This window comes from Monomorium pharaonis, chromosome 3, assembly GCF_013373865.1.
Source record: "Monomorium pharaonis isolate MP-MQ-018 chromosome 3, ASM1337386v2, whole genome shotgun sequence".
Lineage (NCBI taxonomy): Eukaryota > Metazoa > Arthropoda > Insecta > Hymenoptera > Formicidae > Monomorium > Monomorium pharaonis.
Window position 1 is genome coordinate 13,521,559 of NC_050469.1, and position 21,612 is coordinate 13,543,170.

Consider the following 21,612-nt stretch of genomic DNA (forward strand, 5'->3'; position numbering starts at 1 on the left):
AAGCTCTCTGCCACGAAGGCACTCTCGATCCTGACCTACCTCACTTTATGGACGATAATAAATATTGCGCTATCATTAGCATACGTCGAACGTATCAAGATGTTTGTCATTCGGCACGCGCAGTGTCGTAGTCTGAATTGTAGCGAGGAAACATACGTGTGTTTAAGGTACGAAATCCTGACAAAACCAGCACGACGTTTAAAATATTTCGGCAAGTTTAAATTTTGTTATTCTTACCGAATTTTTTAATATTTGTCAAACTATATTTTTAAAAATTTATATAATTCTAATTAAATTAATATTTAGAAATAAAAACGCGTATAAACTCTATCTATTTATAATTTTAAATTTAATTCAGCTTTTCTAACTGCGTTTTACTCCAATAAATTTAATTTGCCCTTCACGTTTTGTTTTCACTAGCACCGACCACTTGGATTATTGTTAAACTTGAGCCGCGACTTACTTGACGCTTCACTACAAACGCTTCGAAGGTGGACCGTAGACTTGATGAAGTAAGAGGCAAGATCAATAAATTGTAAATAAGATATGGAAGAGAAGTTGAAGAAGAGTCCAACGTAATTTCTCGATTAAAAACCTCGGGTTTTCTAACTGGTTGGTGCGCGAGTGTGCAAAGTGAATCTCTATCACTGACAGATAGATAAATCAGTTCACGCGCATCATGTATGTACATCTGCGATAGGAGTCACGGATGTACGACAAGTGGTCCGATCCTCTAGTGTCATTCAAACACGCCAAGTTTAATAGTCGCGTCTGTGAATTACCTCGAAACGTGAAATTTTACAATCTGTTCTTGGCAGCGCATCGTACCGATAAGGTAACGAGAGAAACTACATTTATTGCGTGTCTAAGCTACTGTAAGCGCACGCCCGAGAAGAAGAAATCAAACGACGACGAAGAAGGCCGCTGTCTTATCTTCGCGTGATACAGCGTTTTTGCCATATCCGTCCAAGTTTTATCTTCACGGCGAGCGCGAGACATTTCTCTCGTTCTCTCTTGTCTTTACCTCTCTCGATTGTTGTGATTTCGACAGGATCGCGAGGAAATACCGCGGGGAAGTATGGGGGATTTACGCGTTATGTGGCGACGATCCGCCGTCCACCCGGAGCCACCGGAGGAGATACTGCGACCACCTGTGTTCCTGCCCGAAAAGCTGTTGACGAGTCCCGGCCCCACGAACTGCTCGGACCGGGTTCTCCGTTCTCTCGGCCAGCAAATGATCGGTCACTTTCATTCGGAGATGTGCCAGGTATTTCCGGACAGACCACGCGAAATCTCTCGCGACCTTGAAATCACCGCGTCTCTCTCTCTCTCTCTCTCTCGCATCGCGTTAACTCAATAAAGCCCATGGCAGTAAAATTAGCAAAGGAATAACAATTGGAAATGGGAGGATAAGAAACTGTTATTGACATAAAGAGTACTTTACAAAATTACCTGCAACAAATTGTTAAACATTAACTATAAGAGAAAGACAATTACGTCAATCGATTTCTACGAAAAGTGTTACGAAAGAAACGTTATATACTTTTCTTTAGCTTCTCGTTCTTCTTTTTCTTACCCAAAATAAATAAATATAACGATTTATTGAAATTCGCTCTAGTGTATTTAGTCTATTTGCTTGTAACAGTTTGTTGCAAAATTGATTTTTGCAAAAGTACTTTTTATGTCAATAATAGTTTTTCATGTTTTGGTCCTTTTCTTTTTGCTAACTTTACTGGTGTAGTAGAGAAATACGCATATGTGAGCGAACTTACATTAGTACCCCAATAGGAAGATTTTGCAAACATTGCACAATAATGGCATTAAAGATTCTGCTAAGATGATTTGTCATAACGTAACAGTTTTGTCAGAATATAATTCTTAAATAATGTTTGTTAAAGGTTAGGCAAATATTGAAACATAAAGATTTTGCAATTATTTCAGCATTTAAAATTATCACATTATAATCTTCAATATTTTCGCAATATAATGCAGCAATAATAATGTGCAATATTTATAGTATTTAATCTTCAATATTTAATTCAAAATTAATATCAAAAGGTATTACAATGAATTTAACAAATATCGCTTATTCACTAGACATTTAATAAAGATTAAGAAAGAGGCATGCACTTTGTCTGACAGATTAGTTGCGTCCGTTAGAGAGTTAAGTATCTCATTGATAGTAATAACGGTCAGAAACTCTTAAATCACATCTACATTATAATGCACAAATATTGAAAGATGCAATATTACACATTCCACGTTTCAATATTTGTGCATCATAATTTAGAAATAATTGGGGAATAATTTGAATCTTTTGTGCACAATGATATTTCTAAATGTTTTAAACATGTTACGACTGAAATATTTTTCTCAATTATTGTACAATTTATTTCTAAATTTAATTTTGCAAATGTGCTGTTAAGATGATTCGCCACATCGCTATTGTTATGCCAACATATCATTTCAAAATTTAATTGCGCAAACATTTATTAATGTTTCATAAATGGTTCATGTTTCTACATCCATTTTCTCAACTATGCCCTCATAATGACGGATTATAAATCTTTTGCAATATTTTATCATACAATTTTATAAATCTTTTCCTATCGGGGTAGTAGCTTTACGCGCGGATAGTTTCGCGCGCGTAGCCAGTAGGCAATAAATCGACAATTGACTGGTGTTTTCTTTCGCAGTTATTGGACGACATCAAAGCGGGCGTGCAGTACGCCTTTCAAACCCGGAACAGGCTCACCCTGGCGCTAAGTACGTCCGGTCACGGCGGCATAGAGGCCTGCTTGGACAATTTGCTCGAGCCGGGCGAAACAGTGCTGATCGCCAAGTGCGGCTTTTGGGGCGAACGCGCGGTCGACATAGCTGATCGCATTGGCGCAAATGTACGAATTGTAAATGTGTAATCACCAAATCGGAATCAAGCCATATATAATATTTCATGTATTGTACGACAAGCTTGTTTAGATGTTACTGATACAGCGTTTTTGAAAAATAGAACTTCTCTCTATTCAATGTACTTGAAAAATTTATTGTACAACACGTGAAATATCAATTTCAGTGTCTACTATTCACCGTCTGATTTTAATGCTAGATTTATAACTGTATTAATCAATGATATATGCACCACTTTTCAACGATAGCTATTGGTCAAATGAGAGAACCCTTTTTTTTTTCATCAAAATTACTGAAAGATAATTCATAGTCACTTACGATCACAGTTATGGTTAATGATGCATTTCAGATAAAGCTTCTAGAAACGGCGCTTGGCGTGCCGTTCGATCACGCCGCCCTGAAGGAGGCCCTCGAGAAACACCAACCGGCGGTCGTGTTCGTGACACACGGGGAATCGTCGACGGGTATGAGGCAACCACTGGAGGGCGTCGGCGAGTTGGTTCACAAGTAAATAGTAAATTGTACTCACAACAATGACGGGGAAGGCGAATCGAAATTATTTCCCCCCGACTTTTTGTTGACGGCAGATATGGGGCCCTATTGATTGTCGACGCGGTTACGTCCGTAGGCGGGGAGCCGTTCTTCATGGACGCCTGGGAAGTGGACGCAACCTTCACCGGCAGTCAGAAGGCCCTCGGCGCGCCTCCAGGATTGACGCCCGTCTCCTTCAGTCCGCGCGCAGAGTACGTATGCCAACATTGCCAGCCGCGGGCGGCTCCAACCGCCCGGAGAACGGGTTTCTCTGCGGTCTAACGCGACAACTTTGGCTGACCGCGGCAAAGAGAAACCGCGGGATTAAGAATGCCTTGAATATCAATCGAATCCGTGAGTCATCCCTTACCGTGGTCACCTATTCCACCGGTCCCTACGATCGGTGAATCACATGTACATACATTCACCGAATGAATTCCCAACGGTTTCTTCCCTATCTGTGAGGGATTCCACAATCCTATATCCTCTTACGATACCGCCCATTGCAGGACAAAGATATTTCGGAGAACAACGCGACCCGCTTACTACTGGGACCTGAAAGTCCTCGGTGACTATTGGGATTGTTTCGGCGCATCGCGACGAGTGTATCATCACACGATAAGCCCCACGTTGGTGTACGGCCTGAGGACCGCCCTGATGCAACTCGCGGAGGAGGGACTCCCGGCTTCCTGGGCGAGGCACGCGGCGGCGGCCCTCAAATTCAGGGAGGGCCTCCGAGAAATGGGACTGCAATGTTACGTTGAGGATCCGCGGTATCGAATGACGACCGTTACCTCGATAAAGCTTCCACTCGGTATCAACAGCGACGTCTTGATCGAACGAGCCATGAAAAAGTGAGATTATTTTCCTTATCAATTATATCGCATTTTTGCCACGCGGTTTCTTCATTTTATCGTTTACCTTTTCCTCCCAGGTACAGCGTTGAGATCAGCCGTGGTTTGGGACCAACAGTTGGTAAAGTTTTACGTGTCGGTCTGATGGGGATCAACGCGCAAACGGACATTGTTCACCGTGTACTTTCCGCCCTCCACGATGGATTGCAATGCGCGTTGAAGGCAAAAATGTAAACGTGAACTTATTATCGATAGGTAGACCACGTTAAAGCTAAATATGAATGTAGTTATGTCATGTAGTGTTTGGAGATTGTAAAACTCTTATTTAATTACAATAGTAATAATAATTATAGTACACAACAGTAATAATAATAATCGATATTTAATTAATAAATCGTTTTGGCACAGTACAGAGTAGCATCGATCTCCATTCTCTACAAAACTATCGAAGTGCGTCGTACGTGCGACTCTCAGCAGCCTACCTCGTCGCAAATAGATACAAAAGATTTATTCAATTAAAAATTATATCGCGTTGTATAAAAAAAAAAAAGAAGTAGTAGTTCCGGTCGCCGTCCGCGCGGTCACGTTGGGTACACGAGAAGAAAATATCGCGAAATCGTTACATCTCAGCGAAAGAGGCGCACGGACGTCGCGCTCGAATTGTGCGCTTTTGCGGTTTTGCGCGCGGGAGCGAGATACACGAATTCGTTTCTCCTCGCCCGCGCGCGCGCGGCGATAATTTCACGTGTCGCATCGTCGCCCCGGGCGGTGACGTCACACCTTGAATTAACCGTGCCGTTCTGTATTTCGCATCGCCGCGACAATTGGCACGGTTTCGCGGTGCGCGCGATCCGAGAACACATCCTCGCCCCTTCATCTCTCCCGCCTCCCCCCCCGCCAGGCTTCACGCAACGCGAACAACGGCAACCCTCTCTCCCACGTCCAAGTAACGCCACGTAATACGCCTTTGTTTCTCTTTTGTCGGTTTTAACAAAATGACAACAAAGAATCCCAGCTTCTTTACACATATTTCTATCCCCGGCGACACAGACGCGAGGCGTTACGAAAAACCGCGTCGATCATCAACCGCATTTTTTTTTTTTTTTAATTATAATAAAAACAGCGTGTACATACACGTGAGGCGAGTCGGTACAAGAGCACGTCACTTACCTAATAATTAATGTTAACTCGTTTAATATCAAGACCGATAACTTGCGCATGGAAAGCGGAGGGAGGAGGGGAGGGATGACTTTAAATAAATCGTGACAGTAGCAGGTCCGCGATAAACGCGCAACAAGGGAAAGGACAGGGGGGGAGGGGGAGAGGGAGGGAAAGTTCTAGGGGTAGCGCTAAAAGTTACGTAGCAACGTATAAATAATTAATAATAATAATTACCGGTGTGTATAATGCTGACGCGCGTCGCCGCGGAGTAAGTAATCCAATTCCAGCCGCCCAGCTGTATTTACGCGCTTATATTTACAAAACGTTCTCGTGTGTACGCGGCCCCGCAGGAGGCGACGTCGACGTCAGCTGACTACGTATATGTATTCGAGAGTGTAAGGCACCTACGGTAAACTACGGTGAATCAACGCCTTCCGCACGCGCGCGACGTCGAATAATAACATTTCATCATGACGTTGAAATAGCGAGCGAAGTCTGCCGCAACAATTGAGCTTAAATCGAACGGGGTATCCTTGGGTGGCCTTTAAGTTCTCACGAATTACAATCGTACAGGTTTTCTCTCGTTGGCTCTTGCGTTTGGCCGTTACATTTAGATTACGCCGCTCCGGAGACGATACTCTCGGTTCACCATGTCACGTTCGCCGCACATTCGTCGCGGCAAGGGTGACTTCGACTAAAGTCCGATTAACCTTATCGGTAAGCAAATAAGCACGTTATTATTATTATTATTATTTTGTCTACAGTGGATAGGATTAATTTTTGCGTAGGAAAGGTTAGAGACAAGAGATTAGAGACAACAAACTATTGCCGCGAGTAATCTTACCGATTGAAATCGATCGAAGTTTGAGGTCGAAGTCTCTCGCCCTTGTCACGTCGCTTCTCTCTCTTCGCGAGTATAAATGAGATTTTTAATTCACCGATTGATCAATCATTATGAAGCAAAGTTGCATTTGCGCATGTGACACTACTGATCGGTCGACGGAATTAAAAAAGCTCACCTTATCTCGTCATTCAGTTTCGCTTTTGCGCATACTTCCCAGTATTTATGTATAAAACAGAGTTACACAGAAGAATACGATTAAATAAGTATATGGCAAATCTTCCGTACCGGTTTCGTTGAAGCTAACGCTTGAAAAGGTTTTCGGATGGTCAATTTCCGATCTGACGAAGAATAACGAAAAAATTCCGAATTGATCAAGGAAATGTTTGTAGTTGGACAAATGTTTTAAATTCCATTGATCGACGCGATCACATATGTTACGTTACCCTCGAACGTTTAAATAAACTTCGTTTAGGATCCGGTACGGTCCGATTCAAAGGGATTATTTCTAAAAATAAATACAAGCTTAAATATTACTTACATACTTACACAGTAACAAGTGTTATCGCGTTAACAAATATATATATTACCGCCTGTTCGTCACCAGACTAACGCCACGTTCCTCGCCGAACGGTTTCGTACAATGTACAACATAAATATATATCTTTACATTAGAGCGACAGTTTTAGGCTTGTCACACAACAATTGCGAGATAAGGAGCAATAAAAGTAGTGACGCAGACGCGCCGCAGCAATTACGATACCAAATTACGAGACAAAAATTATCAAGCGGATAGCAGTAGTAATAATACTATTAATAAATGACAGTAATAATAATAATAATAATAATATAAAATAGGTAATAAGTTGGAGAATTAGTAAGTATTAGCAATCTCTCGCGTAATAATAACTGATGCCGCCGTCGGAGGTTTTCAGTCTTCTTTGGTTACTGGGTAACTCGAAGAGAGGATATCAGGGTACAGCAGGGTACACCGTAATACCGCCGCGATTAAAAACTCATCCCTTTCCGAGTTTTCAACCCTTTTCCCCCCCTTTTTCCCACCCCTTCGCGCTTTTCCGCCGTAGTCGCGTTCGGTCTAACGTCTAAACTGTCTCTGGTTGTCGCTCTCGTGGTGAGGAAGAGAAGGGTGCTCGGTTTTACGTTTCTCTTCCTTCTCTTCCTCTTCTTTTTTTTTTTTAATCCGTTGATGGGGATCAATTGATTAATAAGCGTCTGGCTGCGGGCGCTGAAGGAGCTCCGGAGCGAACGACCGAGCGAGCGCGGTCCCGTCGTCGCGGACAAGAATAGCAATATCCGATCGTGGCATTCGTGTCCACGTCCTTCCTCTTATTACGTTAGGCTACTTCTCACGACTTCCTGCATGCGTGCATGCGCGCGTGTGCACGCGCGTTCGCCGGCTTCGTTCGCCGCCGACGACGACGACGACGACAATAACGAACTTTGAGCAACGAGCGTGCATCCGTCATCGTGTGATTAATTACCCCTTGTCGTCTCGAATAGCGCTGCTAAAAATTGAAATGACAAAGTTCGCGTGCGCCGTTTCTCGCCTGTCAGTTAAAACGCGCGGATTAAATATTCTCGCCCTCCCGGATCTCTCCTCTCGTTCTTGCAGTTTCTTATCTTCTTCTCCTCCGCGCACCGAGAAGAAAAACCCGACGAAATTCGGGTTGATTAAAACTTCTTCATAAATACACGAAATACTTGAACCAAAGTTTGATCGAATAAAAAAATTTTGTAGTTAACGAATTAACGACATTTCTTTTCTCGGTGTGCTCCCTCTGTGTAGACGTCTGCGGTTCACCTTCCGCGATTTTAACGAGCGCGTGTACAGAACCGTTCGGTTTAATTTTGCTTCCGTTCCTTGGATCGTACGATACACGAAGAAGAAAAGAGAGAGAGAAAGAGAGAGAGCGCTCGCGCGACGGCTTCCGTCGTCGCTCGACGGCAATGACTACGATGCACGCGGCGGACCGGGCTTTCTCGTGGACCGGGGGCAGACTCTTCTCCGGAATTACCGGGCTCAGCTCAGCTCGCGCGGAGTCACCGAGTGCCGCCGCGCCGCATGATGGTGATGGTTGTTGCGATGATGACGCCTCGCGCGGTGCTCGCACTGCGCCGTGCAGCAGTCGTCCGCGTCCGCGACGTACTCGCCGCGCTTCATCTGGTGCGCGATCGAGTTACAGAGTGACCGTGGACAGCGTTTCCTGTCGCACCTGACCTCGCCGTTCTGAAAGAAGCAGAGGGAGTGGCCCCATTAACGCGTGTTATGTGTAAATCCGCGAGAGACTCGCCAGCCGGCGTCGGCGCGGAAATTCCGGATCATTCCGCGCGATTCCGCTTCATATCCGTTCCTCTTTAATCCTCCCTCCCTCCCCCCCCCCCTCTCTTGTAATGTAATGTAGGATGATACATGAGATACATATATGCTTTGTATATACATATTTAAAAAAGGGTATAAAAAAGCGCCAAGTATACGCGCGTAGGAAACGCCCGCAAAAACCTATTCTTGTATAAAATAATTTTAATGTGGCATTACAAATTAAGGAAATTTTAATAAAATTATCTTTTCTCACAAAACAAAAAATATATTTTCTCTACAAAAGTAATGATACGAAGAAAATGCGCCAACTATGAAAATGGATGTTCATACGAATTAGAACATCTACTAAATCTACTTTTACAAATACTTATTCGTACAAATATTACAAATAAATATTTTAATACAAAAACTTGGCGCCGCTAAACCGAATAATTTACTAGCTCTCTTTCTTTTTCTAAGAAAAAATATGATTTTAGGAAAAAAAAAAGATTTTACTAAAGCACCTAAAAATTTAGTTGCATACAAATCTGAAAATGTAATAATTTTGTTGGATCATTAAAATAATCATGAAGGACGTTCAAGCATTGTCAAGCAATTAGCTCGAGCGTCCTACATAATTCTGTATCTAGTTAAATTTTTAGATACTCTTTAGCAAAATCGTTATTTCCACGAACGTTATTTTCACATTCAAAAATAAGAACGCGTGAAAACGACAAGTTGGAATTACACTTATCAAATGTTTTATAACATTTTCTTAATAATTTTAAATAATTATATTATATTAATGTAATGATAACATAATGTTATAATAATTGCTATAATCATTTCAAATTTATTAATAATTTCCTCCTTTAACGCAGTCTATTTCTCTTGTTTATATTCTCTTTTTCTCAAAGAATGTTTCTAGCGTAGTTAAAAAGAAGAAATATGTATGTGGCGAGACGCGATGTTTATCCATCAACGAAAAAGACCGAACGCGCGTTAATAAAAGCGAAACGAAGCGAGAAGAACCGGTGCAACGAGCTCTGTTGGGATACAAAATCCGTTTCTCACGGATCGAGACGATTATTTTTCGCCCCGACTCGTGACGTTCGCGTCGCGTCGCGTCGCGTCGCGACGCAAGCCAGCCGAGGCCGCGGCGCGTTCCATTTTCATCGTAATGGATGGACCCTATAATGGTCGAGCCAGACGAACGAGTCCGGTGTTAAAGGTTTTCCTCCTTAAAGATCTCTCTGGGCCGCGCCCAGTGTCTGTATATCAGCGACGAGGCGGCTGTCTAACGAACGAATTGAGCGTAACGAACAAAAGTAAAGCGAGTTCTAGGACTTCTCTCCGCCTGACAACAAGACGCGACGTAAGACACGCCGCAAGACTCGCCTACCATCTCGTCGGTTCGATTAAGATGATTAGGCACGCCCGATAAAGAGACTGAGAGACTACGTAAGAATAGCGTGAATCCACTCGGCCAATTCTCAGCCTCGCGCTTTAACGAACGATCCGGGAAAGTTTAAAAAAACGCGTATTCGTTAAAACAAGAAAAAGACTGCCATGTTTCTCACCAGCAACGCGATTCCTCACCTTGCAACGGCACTTGACGCACTTCACCTCGCCGTGCGAGTGCAACCGGGGATGCCACTCCATGCCGTTCTCGTAGGGCCCGCCGAGGGGATACTTGCAGCCGCCGGAAGAGAGGATCTCCTCCGCGGTGCGCCGCGTAGAGGAGGATAGGGCCTGATCCCTCGGCAGGTGCACGGCGTCGATCGCCGCGGTGGTGGCCACGTTGCTGCGGGGTGTCGTCGCCGGGCACTGCCTACAGCAGGCCTTCTTGTCCGGCCTGAAGGCGAGCTTCTCGTCGCACTCGAGCGGCGGGCACTGCATCCGCGGACACTTCACCTCCAGCGTGACGGCCTGCGTGACAAATGGGTTTTCGATGTAAATTAGGAGAGGCGACCTCCCGTACCTGATTGCCGCGCCCTACGTGTGCGTTTTTCACGCATTTCGCTCGTCGTGGTTTGTCGCGCGTGGCACCTCACGATTTATTGTCGGAGCCTCTCTCCGTGGCGATTTCGCAATTTCGTCCCCAACAAACGAATGCCGAAACGTACCCCGTTGAACAAAGAGAGAGAAAGAGAAAGAGAGTTGTACATACTTCGTTGCCTAGCAATTTCTAAGAGACGTACGTCTTTGTATTGTTCTCCGAATATGTAATGCGAGCTATTTCCTCGAGTGACTTTTGCACGGTGTCAATTGGCTAGGAAGCGATTGCCGGGTATTAAATAAACTTCAATCGTTTAGAAAATCTTGCCGTTGAATCATTCAATTAAGCTCATTACTAACTGCCAGGCCGCAGCCGCATTCTTCGGACGTGGTGTGGCGTGCGTTCAGGTTTTTCCGCGTGCTGCAAAACCCGCGCCGAGCGTAATCATCGCGGAATATCCTGGCGAATGCTTTGGCGCGAATTAACCCGAAGCGCTTAACTATAACGAGAATTATAATTGAGAAAATATTCGACGAATGGAAAGATATCTTGCACTTTGCGCTCTTGTGCCTCAAGGAGATTAATGCGGAACAGGAAAAAGACGAGATCTGATACACGGGAAAAAAATTAATTACAAATCCACAATCGTCTCATATGCAACTAAGAATATCAAATCTTCTTTAAAGAATTTATTAATTTTGAACAAATATAAATTGCTTATACAAAGAATTTTGTATAATTCATCAAGAATTTCATCAAGAAAAGTATATTCTCGTTATTCAATAATAATTTTTATTAAATTGAGAAGAAAAATTAAATAAAAAATAATATCTTCAAAAAAATTAAAATCTTTTAATACTGTTATTATCAAAACAATCATATTGTGTTCTTTAGATAACTATTGTTATATTAAAATAAAGATATCACATTTTTTTTAAATTTGAGAATATCAACTTTAAAGAATACGCGAGATAATGATTTCTGAAATGAAATTACTTATTTTCTGTATATGAATGTCTGTGATTAAATTACGATTCTAACGAAACGAAAGAAAGAGAAGAAACTTACGTCGCAGGTACAAACTGCACAAGTGTCAAATCCTGCTGGTGGTAGATATGGATGCCAGGACGATCCCGCGAGATGATATTGTCCGGCCAACGTGCAACCTCTCGTGGTCGTATCGTTCTTGGTCGTAACGTTCGTTTCGATCACTGAGTCTAAATATCATTAATGAGACATTAAACGTCGAGCAAAAGTACTAACTTTATTAAATAAACGGATGTCACAGGTGTTACATGTACTATTTCGCAATAGATTTTACTGCAATACAAAAAAATCTATACGTTTTATTCCACACTTTGTCCTTCACTTGCGTGAGACATTTCAATTTCGTGCAAAAGAATAGATTTTCAGTGTCAATAAGAATCTCTTTACCTGCACATATGGGACAGCAGTGGCCGGCCGGCGGTTGCTTGAGCTGCTTGCCCAAACCGCAGGAGATTATCGGACATGGCACCGTGTCGCATTGTGCCAAACCGCGATAGCAGTGACACATCGAGCACGGATCCGAGCTCGAGGTCCATTGCGTGCCCTCCTCGTAGAATCTAATCTCGTGGAAGCACGCGCCAGTCTCGATGTCCGACGTGGGTATCTGCATGAATGCCATCAAAGCGACGTCGTTGTCGGCGTAGTGCGGCAGACAGCTGAACGGCGTTTTGGCCTTGAATGGGGCCTTCAGGATATAGGTGACGTGCTTGTCCGTCACCTCGAGGAAACCGATGCCCGACTCGATCCTCCAGAGCTCCATCGACGACAGCCCGGTGACCGAGCCCTCCAGCGAGTATCCCGTAAACTCTTCGAGGAGCCTGCGGGCGACCGGGGCTCCCTGCGCCAGCATCGGCATCGTCTCCAGATATAAACGGAATGTCCGCGGTTCCTGTGGGGAGGGCGGGAAACCGGCGAGCTCCAGCTCGTAGTGCAGGGAACAGTCCAGATCGACGGCGATCCATATCAGGCCGACCGGTCCGGGATGCGTCGGCTCCTTGGTCAATCTTCGCAGCAGGACGGGCGCGGCCGTGTCCCTGGCGTCCGCCACGGGCCTCTCGAGAAGTCTGCCGCGCAACATGGAGCCGAGATGACTGGCGGCGACCACGGAGAGTTCCTCGTTGAAGAGCGGCTGCAGCAGCCTCGGCCCGGGCCGATCTAGGGAACCGTTCGCTAGGCCGCCGACCAACGAGGGCGTCAGATCCTCGAGCTCCATTCTCCGCTTGCCACCTTCGTCCACTAGCGTCACCAGGGGACTCTCTTCCTCGAGTCCTATCAACTGCACCCCGTAGCGTAGGGCGCCGGCGCGGTCCAGGAAGGCCCAGGCCAAACCGGACGCCACGGACGGCGCCTCCGACAGCAGCAACGTCTGATACATGTCGCAGGTCGCGCGCGGGCCGACCGTGCCGATCAGTCGAACGGCCTGCGGATCTTTGCGGGACATTATACTGATCGACAACTTGCCCCGCGCCAAGAGACGAAGATCGGTCCCGGAGATCGCGCTGCGGACCTCGCCGTAGTTGAGCTCGTTCGACGGCTTCCTCACGACTATCTCCTCGCGCAGGACCACGTAATCCTTCTCGTGATGCTCCACCTGGACGATCAGGGGGACGTCGGTCACGTCGTTCGGTAGGAAGAGGCCGTTGAAGACGAGGGATACGTGGATCGACGGCGCCGAGGCGGACGAGGCGGACACGATCGCCGTCGCGCCCGCGCCGGACATCAGCGACCGGTCGACGCCCATCGCCGGCTCGAGAAGTGACGAGAACTGCTCGGTCGACAGTGCGCGATAGCGCAACAGTTGGCCGGTCAGGCTCGACGAGGGCTCCCATAGGAAGGACACGTGCAGCCGTTCCTCGCGCAGCAGCTTGCGATAATCGCGCGGCACGCGCCTCCACACGCCGCAGAGCTTGCCGGTGGCGTTCTGATAGGCCCCGCCGACCGGATCGATCACCTGCTCCTCGAGAATACTGCCGGACCCGTCGACGAACTGTATGCTGCGCGGCCGCGGCGTCAGCGCCGACAGGTAGAACGAGTAGTAGATGTTCTTGCGGTGGAACGTGAAGCGACCGGTCGCCAGGTAGTTGTACGCGCTGTTGTAGACCGACGACGTCGGGCTCGGCTCGTCGCGGCGCAGGAGCTGCGACGTCCTGCCCGTTAACAGGGTGCCGAAATCTGTAATCAGCAAGACCCGCTTGAGATTGGATCGCGTGGGCGCGGCTAACGTTATTTCGTTAGAGTCCAGGTCTTTTTTTTTTAACCTATCGTCGGGCAAATAGAAACCTGATCTCCAAAACAAATTTACACTTCACTCAAATTTTAGGAAGGACGTTCGCGTTACGATACTGCAAAAAAGTGTGGACGTTCTAGCAAACAACTTGCGTACCGGTCTAGCAAGGGTTATTTTCAAAACTGTTATTCGGTTATAAATTTTTGGACACCACGCGCGCCCGTCGAAGACGAATAAAAGAAAAAGAATCTTACGTTTCAAGCTGCGCTCCTCTTCCTCCAGGGTCAATTGCGCGGGCAGATCCTGCGCTATGTCTGCGTCTGCAAAAGATTTATTCCAATCGTAAAGGCGAATTCAACGCGCAGTAACTTACGTTCGCGAAAAGGATCAATTGCGAAAGACCCTCCTCGCCTCTTCCCCCTCTTCATTATAGGTATTAAGAGCCTCGGTCGGCCGAGGACTTTCGCGATCTACATTCCTTTTCTTCTCACAACTGGATGGACCTTCACGTTGAGAATTAATTCGCGAAATATATTTAGAGGGATAACGAAAGGGTATTCTCGGGAGGGCGCGTAAATTATATCACGCGTCGGAATTAACGCCACGTAACTCACACGCGCGATATATAAAGCCAAACGTATTATACATATATTCTATACGCGCCAGGAGCCTCGAGAGGCTAAAACTCCTCGCCCAGGAGAATGGCGAGTCCTTTGCACTTTGCAACAGACACATATACCGGCAGCGGCGGTCTCTTCTCTCTCTCTCTCTCTCTCTCTCTCTCTCTTTCCCTCCTGTTCCCCCGTCCCCCGAGCGTCTCTCTATCGGGACAGGCGTAAAAATAAAAATAACCGGTCGATCGTCGATCGTCGATCCCCATTGAGCCGATTCAGCGGCCGGCGGTGGCATGTGCACCGACCATAAAGTATGCCCGTGGTAGGAAAAGAGTCGGCTGGCGCCAACCGCCGCTACTTTGAATGCTACTTTTATGGCGCATGCCGCGCCGGTTCAGCGCCACGGAGACGTTAATTGCCGCGCGCAAAACGTACAGCACGCCTCGCCCGGCATGGCCTGACCAGTTACTAACTAAACCGTTTCCGCCTACCTAATCGGATCTATCGGCGACCGATGGCACCGGCCTGTCGCGCCATTAATATCAGCCAGAGACGGATATCAGCGATAATGCGATTAATTACCGAGTATATCAAGTGAACCTAATCCACCCACCGAGGTTCTTTTTTCGCTCCCTTTTCCCGTTTTCGTCTCGCGACAGCAGATATTGGTCCCCTCGTGCCAATTTCCCCCTCGTTCCTTCTCTCCCCCGGAGGATCCTTCGCTCGTCCTACGGAGCGTTCGAGCGCGGCTCCAAATCGGTCTCGCGAACTTCGGCAGCAATGACGACGACGTCAGTTCTCAAGTCCACGGCATTGCGTTTCGCAATAAACGCAACTAGAAAGGACAACACGCGTCATCTAACAAATATGTCGGCGGCGACTCGTAGTCACCGAAAGCCCGCCACCTTAGGCACGACACCGTTTCGAAACGAAGGACGACCGTTACTCAGGATTAAGAATTGTCGGGGAGGAGGGGGGGGGAGGGGGAGCGGGAGTGAGAAACAGAGACATAAATGTCGCGAACTTCGGACGAAGCGGAGGTCGTGCGAGAAACAGTCTCGCTCGTAAAACCGCGTTATTGCGCTCTACTAGAATTCCATCTCTCGCTCTATCTCCCTCTCTCGCTCTCCTTCTTTCCCGCCGTATAATCCGGACGGAGTTCGACTCGGGAGTTTCGTTCCACCCCTCTCCTCCTGCGATATCTAATTTGCCTCTCGCACCATGTGTATCGGGAGAGGAGCCGAGATAGGTCGACTTTCGCGGAGTCGCGCGCGTCACGGCCGAGAGAGCCGAATGAGAATCGATGCGACGTTCCAATCGACGGGCTCAAGGGTCGCAGTTATGTTTCCTCGTGCAAAAGGCGGGCGTCGCTAATTGCGACGAGTTTCACCTTTCATCAGCAGGGGGCAACGAGCCCCTATCAGACGGTCGGCGACTACTGCGACGATTATTATGACGACGACGAGCCTATAGAGGCTCGGAGAAATAAACTTGACGCGCGCGAGCCGTTTCTATGAGAATAAATGACCGAAGGCGCTGGGAGTGGTGCATGAGAAAGTGCGATTATCAAAAAATACGATTCGCTCTGTCCTCGTCGCCGCGCGCCGTCGCCGCCGCCGTCCTCGTCGCCGCTCGATCCCCCCGTGGCACGGACGGGGACGACGGAATTGTGGCGACAACGAGCGCTTTATCAAAAGTGTCATATTAACCTAATTGATAATATGCGCGCCTCTCCCGTTGCATCGCCAATAGCCGCGATAAGCGGCCGTAAAAATTTAACGAAACGACGACGACGACCCCGTCGTCTCTGTTTACGGACGCTCGGCATCAACCAAAAGCAAAACGATCGACGACGGACGACGGAGCTTGTACATACGTATATATATATATATATATATATATATATATATATATATATATATAAAGCGAGCGGCGCGCGCGCAACAAAATAAAACAAAATATGTGGAATATATTATAGAAAAGGATTCGCGTCCATGGTCGCGCCGCGCGCCGCCTCCGTCGAACGGATCCTCGCTCTTCCTGCGCCTCCCCGTCCCCCCGTCCTCCCCCTTCCGCCCATTCTATTCTTATATATTCCCATCGCGCGCGCGTTATGCCCGAACATTACGTATGCTAATATTTACATTTAGATTGCACGGCTTAATCGAAGTGACGCCATGCGGTAATACAGCCGGCGCCATGGCGCTAAACCGTGGCGTCCGTCCCCGTCCCCCTTTGCTCCGCTCCTCTTCCACCGATTACGAACTCGAGTTCCCTCTCGAGAGAACGCGGATCGGCCAATCTTCCCCACGCTAATCCCTACACTTCTTTTTTCCTCTCTTATACGCACACATCCGTCTCTCTCTCTCTCTCTCTCTCTCTCTCTCTCTCTCCTCTTCTCGCCGTTACCGGACACAAACCGACGGTTCCGTCTCGGTTTCCTCTCTCCTCACCCCATACCATTTCTCAGGTGTGGCGGATGGAGGGAACGCGGGGGAGAGGAGAGCGCTTTTTATCCCCGGTTACCGATACGCACCGAAAGCATACGGGCGAACAAAGTTCCATTAGAAGGTCCGCTCGCTGCAATGCACGCAGGGAGATTTAACCGGTCAATTTGCGATTTTCCCCCGAGTAAACAATTTAATACGCGCGCGAGGGCGATAGCATCGCTATTTCGTACATAGCGGAGCGGCATTTCGTGCGCGGCAATTCGCGCTCATTACCGTCGCGCTGCAGCCGCGCGCACGCGATCGCCTTATCTCGCGGTCTTATCAGCGCGCGAGACACACACACACACACACACACACACACACACACACACACATATATATATATATATACACACACACGCCACTTTCACTGCATCGCCGGCACGAGCCAAATTCTTCTCGGGACCGCACCGCTCCTCCGCCGGGGCAATGCGTTCTATTTCTCACCGGAGATCGGAGGCCGATCCGCGTGTCGCAACACCCGCGGTTGCGTTACGTACAGAAAAAAATAGCATTCTCATGCTAAAAAATAGTCATTGTTTTTTTAGTTTTCCTCTCTTTTTGAGTAATGGTCATCTTTGCCAAGAATATATCTTTTTCATCCTTATTTTCGTCATTCACTTGTGATATTTATTTGAAATAAACTTCTGCGCACCGGGAGAAAAAAACAGTAACCATAATATCACTATAATTTATAGTCATTTTTGGACCTAATTGTATTTTTCTAATTATTCAACAATATAAATTATATATAGTTTGTTTAAATTGTGTTAAAGTCGCCATAATGATAATATTGATATCTATACAACTTACGGTTGGCATAACCAAAATAAAAATTTTAATATAACAAGTTGTACCATAAAACAATAATCACTGTGAGCACTCACTATAAAGATATGATTATTATCAATATTATTATAATAATTACTATAAAGATGATATTACTGACTTTAATTATTTTTTACTATGCAATTATTAATCGCAAAAATCAAACATTTTTTCTCAGGGTGTACACACCTGGAAGGATATGTACTCAAATTAAATAAGTAGATATCACTTGTTTTGAATAATTCATAAGTTTTATATCCACAAATCTATCGTAAGTTCGTCAGACGCAAATTTATTCAGATTTATTCAAAATATATTCTGAATCCTGGTAATTTAATACTTCAGTCAAGAATATCCAGTTAAAACTTGATTTACTTCTTTCGACTTTTCTACAATTCAATTTTATATTCTTCGAAAGAGAGAGCGAGAGAGAGAGAGAGAGAAACAGATGGTCTTGAATCAACTAATTTTTTATTCGGATATGGGCAAATAAATGTATTTGTTGACGTAACAAAACAGTTTGCGTCAAACAGTTGCATTTATTTGCTTACATCCAAACAAGAGTTTAGTCAATCATATATAGGTTTCTCAGTACAAATTCTTTTTCTTTTCAAGTAATATAATGATAATAAGTTTTTCTAAAATTTGCGATAAGTAATATTTTAAGACCGTTATCGAAGAAAAAAATGTTCTTCGTTGTATCGTTACTTATTGGAGGAAACAGAACTAAATCGAGTAATCGCTTTTCTCAAGCAGTAGAATTGATATTCTTCCGCGTGCAGAATGCGGATGGAGTTAATCGGCACAGCCGAGACACTTGAAAGCCACGGCGATTCCTTTCTCGATAATCGAGGGGATGGGGGGGACACACAATACAGATACGTACGGTAGATCGCGTAAAAATCTTATCTCAACTTATCTCGCCGTTTCCGCGCTCTCGACAGCAAAGAGAGAGAGAGAGAGAGAAAGAGAGAGAGGAAATTAACCGCAAGGGAATAATCGCGGCGCGCGTTGAAAAATATATGAAACGGCGATATTACGCGTAAGTTGCGTAACTTACTGAAGTCACCGGGGCAGGATTTGCAGCATCGACCCGGGAGCAGAACTGGTTCGTCGCACGTGAGTTTCGGGCACTCGTTCTTGATGTTGCGGCATTGAACTCGCGCGATGATCCGCCGTTTCTTTTGCACCTGAAAGCAAAAGGCATAGGGAAAATAAAACCGCTGGCAAAAATAAAAGCGAAAAACCGTGTTATTACGGTCGTTTCTCTTCTTCTTCTTCTTCTTCCTCGCGACGCGCACGAGGCGTCCGCGTGCGCATTTCTTTTTTCCCGAGATTTCTCTCTCTCTCCAATTTTTATCGTCTTACCTCATCCTTACCGCGTCCACCGCTCGCGCGTTACTCTCGCGTCGCGGCGACGACGACGACGACGACGGAAGGGAACGTTTGCGCGACGGTGCGACGCAGTTGCTAAAAGCGCGGCCCCGCGCGATCGAGATTCGCGTGGCTGGCTCCAGTTACGGAGAAGAATCAAGTCGGTGGTTTTATAGAGCGGCGGCGACATTTCAGAAACGTGAAACCGACGCACAGGGGTGTCCGACGCGGGATCGAGGAATTAACTCGTTCGATCCTGGAATTGCCGGCAACGGGAGTCAAGTCCAGCAAATTTGAGACGCGAGATAAAATCCTCGCTATGGAGCACGACGATCGCGTCTGACCATCCGTCTGTCGGCCCGACGCGCTCAGCGGGACGAGGGACGAGCGCGGCGCGTCGCGTCGCGACGTCCAACACGTCCGCGACATCTCGCTCCTTTGCGACTTTTGCGGCGAGGAGGACATGAGTTCTTCTTCTTCGTCTTCTTCTCTCTCGCGGCAGCGACGTGTGTGATTCACGCGACGCGTCTGCCGTCTTCCACCGACCAAGAAGACCCGCGACCTATCAATAGCTCCTCATGTACACTGAAGAGGGACTGTCATTCCTCCGAAGTCTAAAAATAGAGGCCGCGCGCGCGCGCGCGCGCGCTCTCCTCTCGATCCTCGGTCCACAAGCCGAACATAACAGCGCGCCGCCGCCGCCGCCGCGTCGTCTCCCGCCTCTCTTTCGTCGCCGTTCCATCCATCTTTTCGGTCGATCGTAATACATCTTCGAAGAAAGAGGAGGATTTTAACCCGGGCGCGAGAGAGACTATCGAGAAATTTTAACTCGGGACTCGCGACGGAGAGTAACTCTCGATTTTACGATTCGTTCGCCGAATTGCCCGCACGGTCCAAAAAATATTGGGGATAATCTCCCTCGGCTCGTAATCATCCCCCCGTTATTGCCGGACATTTACGAGAAAGATTAGAACTCTCTCTCTGTCGCTCTCTCTCTGCGGCCTCTAATGATCTGATCGTCCTGGCGAGTGTGACTCTTTAACGACGCGTCGTACATAACGATCGTAAACCTCCTCCTCTTCTGCGCGACCGTACAATTAATTTTCTCCCCTCGGTAAACCTTCATTCTTCCCGATGGCATCTCATTAGCATTAACACCGATTACTTATCGCGCGCTTTATCGCCGTTTACCGCACGCATAAATTCCGCGGCATTCGTTCACATTAGGTCTTAACGAGTCGGCGCGCTCGAAATTCTCATATAACGACAGACAGGCTCGCGATCGACGGCGATTAAAACGTTTATTCTCGAGAGCTAATTCGAATACTCTCGATTTAATTTAACGCAGGCGTGTTTACGCAGGCAAAAATTTTCGGGGATAAAAAAAATGGAATGTGAACTTGATTGTACGACGGAAGGAGAAAAATACGTTACGGTGATCATAATATCATTACAATCTATAATCGTTTTTGGACTCAATCATACTTTTATAGTTAATCAACAATATAAATTATGGCTTTAAACTATATTAATGTTCTCATAACCATAATATTGGTCTATGAAACTTAAATTATATATAGTTGTCATAACTAAAATGGAGATTTCAAGCATACGGTAAGCTGTATCATAAAACAAGCGCTAATGAAACGCCGCGCGACGGAAGAGATCGCGCGTACGTACCGTAATGCGCGCGAAACAGATGTTTTCTCATATAGTTACAAGCGACGTGGCGGCCGCCCGGCGCGAATATCAAGCACGCGATTACACCATCGGATGAACAATCGCGTTAACCGTTCACTGAATATTAATGCGAGAAGGAAGAATTTGGTATTGCGCATCGCAGAGCCACCGCGGGCCGGAGAAAGAGGAGGGTCAGAGGGGAATGAGGTACAATCGGAATATAAACGCGCTATTATTGCGCGATCTCGAATAAATCCGCGATATCCGCGCGCGCGCGCGCGCGCGTACGTTTCGCGTTGATGACGCACGCGCGTCGTCGAAACTCGCGCCATTCCCGCTCGCCCGATCCGCTCGAGCTCGACGTCTCGGATCCGGCGTCCCGGTATTCGATACGTCAATCTCTCCGTGTCAATATCGTGACATTTATCGGCCCGAGAGAGAGAGAGAGAGAGAGAGAGAGAGAGAGAGAGAGAGACCCGCTAAATTATACGCCGCGCGTTCAGCGAACCGGGGTACCGTAATTGCAAGAACTTATAACTTGCCCGAGTCGCCGCCGCCGCCGTCGAGTTTGAGATTTATCCCGACGAAAACTTATCCTCTCTCTGTTTTACAAGACTTTTAGCATACCACGCTTTAATGTACCTTTTAACGTATACACGCGTCTCGATGTGACCTGACTTGAAAAGAGGAGAGAGAGAGAGAGAGAGAGAGAGAGAGAGAGAGAGAGAGAGAGAGAGAGA

At 46.6% G+C, this 21,612-nt stretch overlaps 2 protein-coding genes across 3 annotated transcripts in view; one reads left to right on the forward strand and one right to left on the reverse strand.

Annotated features, from left to right (window-relative positions):
• Nucleotides 1-418: 418 nt before the first annotated feature.
• On the forward strand, nucleotides 419-6,796 carry LOC105834639 (serine--pyruvate aminotransferase). Its single transcript, XM_036284991.1, has 7 exons — nucleotides 419-835; nucleotides 1,052-1,267; nucleotides 2,697-2,897; nucleotides 3,257-3,414; nucleotides 3,495-3,650; nucleotides 3,948-4,292; nucleotides 4,373-6,796. Exons 1-7 carry the CDS (start codon nucleotides 710-712, stop codon nucleotides 4,524-4,526), a joined length of 1,356 nt encoding a protein of 451 aa, XP_036140884.1. The 5' UTR covers nucleotides 419-709; the 3' UTR covers nucleotides 4,527-6,796.
• LOC105834638 (dorsal-ventral patterning protein Sog) overlaps nucleotides 4,659-21,612 on the reverse strand; it is a 36,026-nt gene continuing 19,072 nt past the window's right edge. For both annotated transcript variants that reach the window (XM_036284990.1, XM_036284989.1), the window contains 6 exons: nucleotides 18,879-19,008; nucleotides 14,142-14,207; nucleotides 12,048-13,832; nucleotides 11,682-11,830; nucleotides 10,214-10,543; nucleotides 4,659-8,542 (listed from right to left, as the gene is read on the reverse strand). In XM_036284990.1, coding sequence (XP_036140883.1) covers nucleotides 8,336-8,542; nucleotides 10,214-10,543; nucleotides 11,682-11,830; nucleotides 12,048-13,832; nucleotides 14,142-14,207; nucleotides 18,879-19,008 — 2,667 coding nt within the window. In that variant the 3' untranslated portion in view covers nucleotides 4,659-8,335. The remainder of the gene's footprint in view (nucleotides 8,543-10,213; nucleotides 10,544-11,681; nucleotides 11,831-12,047; nucleotides 13,833-14,141; nucleotides 14,208-18,878; nucleotides 19,009-21,612) is intronic.

Excerpts from the sequence above, each read along its gene's own strand:
- LOC105834639 (XM_036284991.1), top strand. The coding sequence starts at position 710 with ATGTACGACAAGTGGTCCGATCCTCTAGTGTCATTCAAACACGCCAAG. Across the intron at positions 836-1,051 it reads CAGCGCATCGTACCGATAAG|GATCGCGAGGAAATACCGCG; the intron begins GTAACGAGAGAA and ends TGATTTCGACAG. Across the intron at positions 1,268-2,696 it reads TTCATTCGGAGATGTGCCAG|TTATTGGACGACATCAAAGC; the intron begins GTATTTCCGGAC and ends TTTCTTTCGCAG.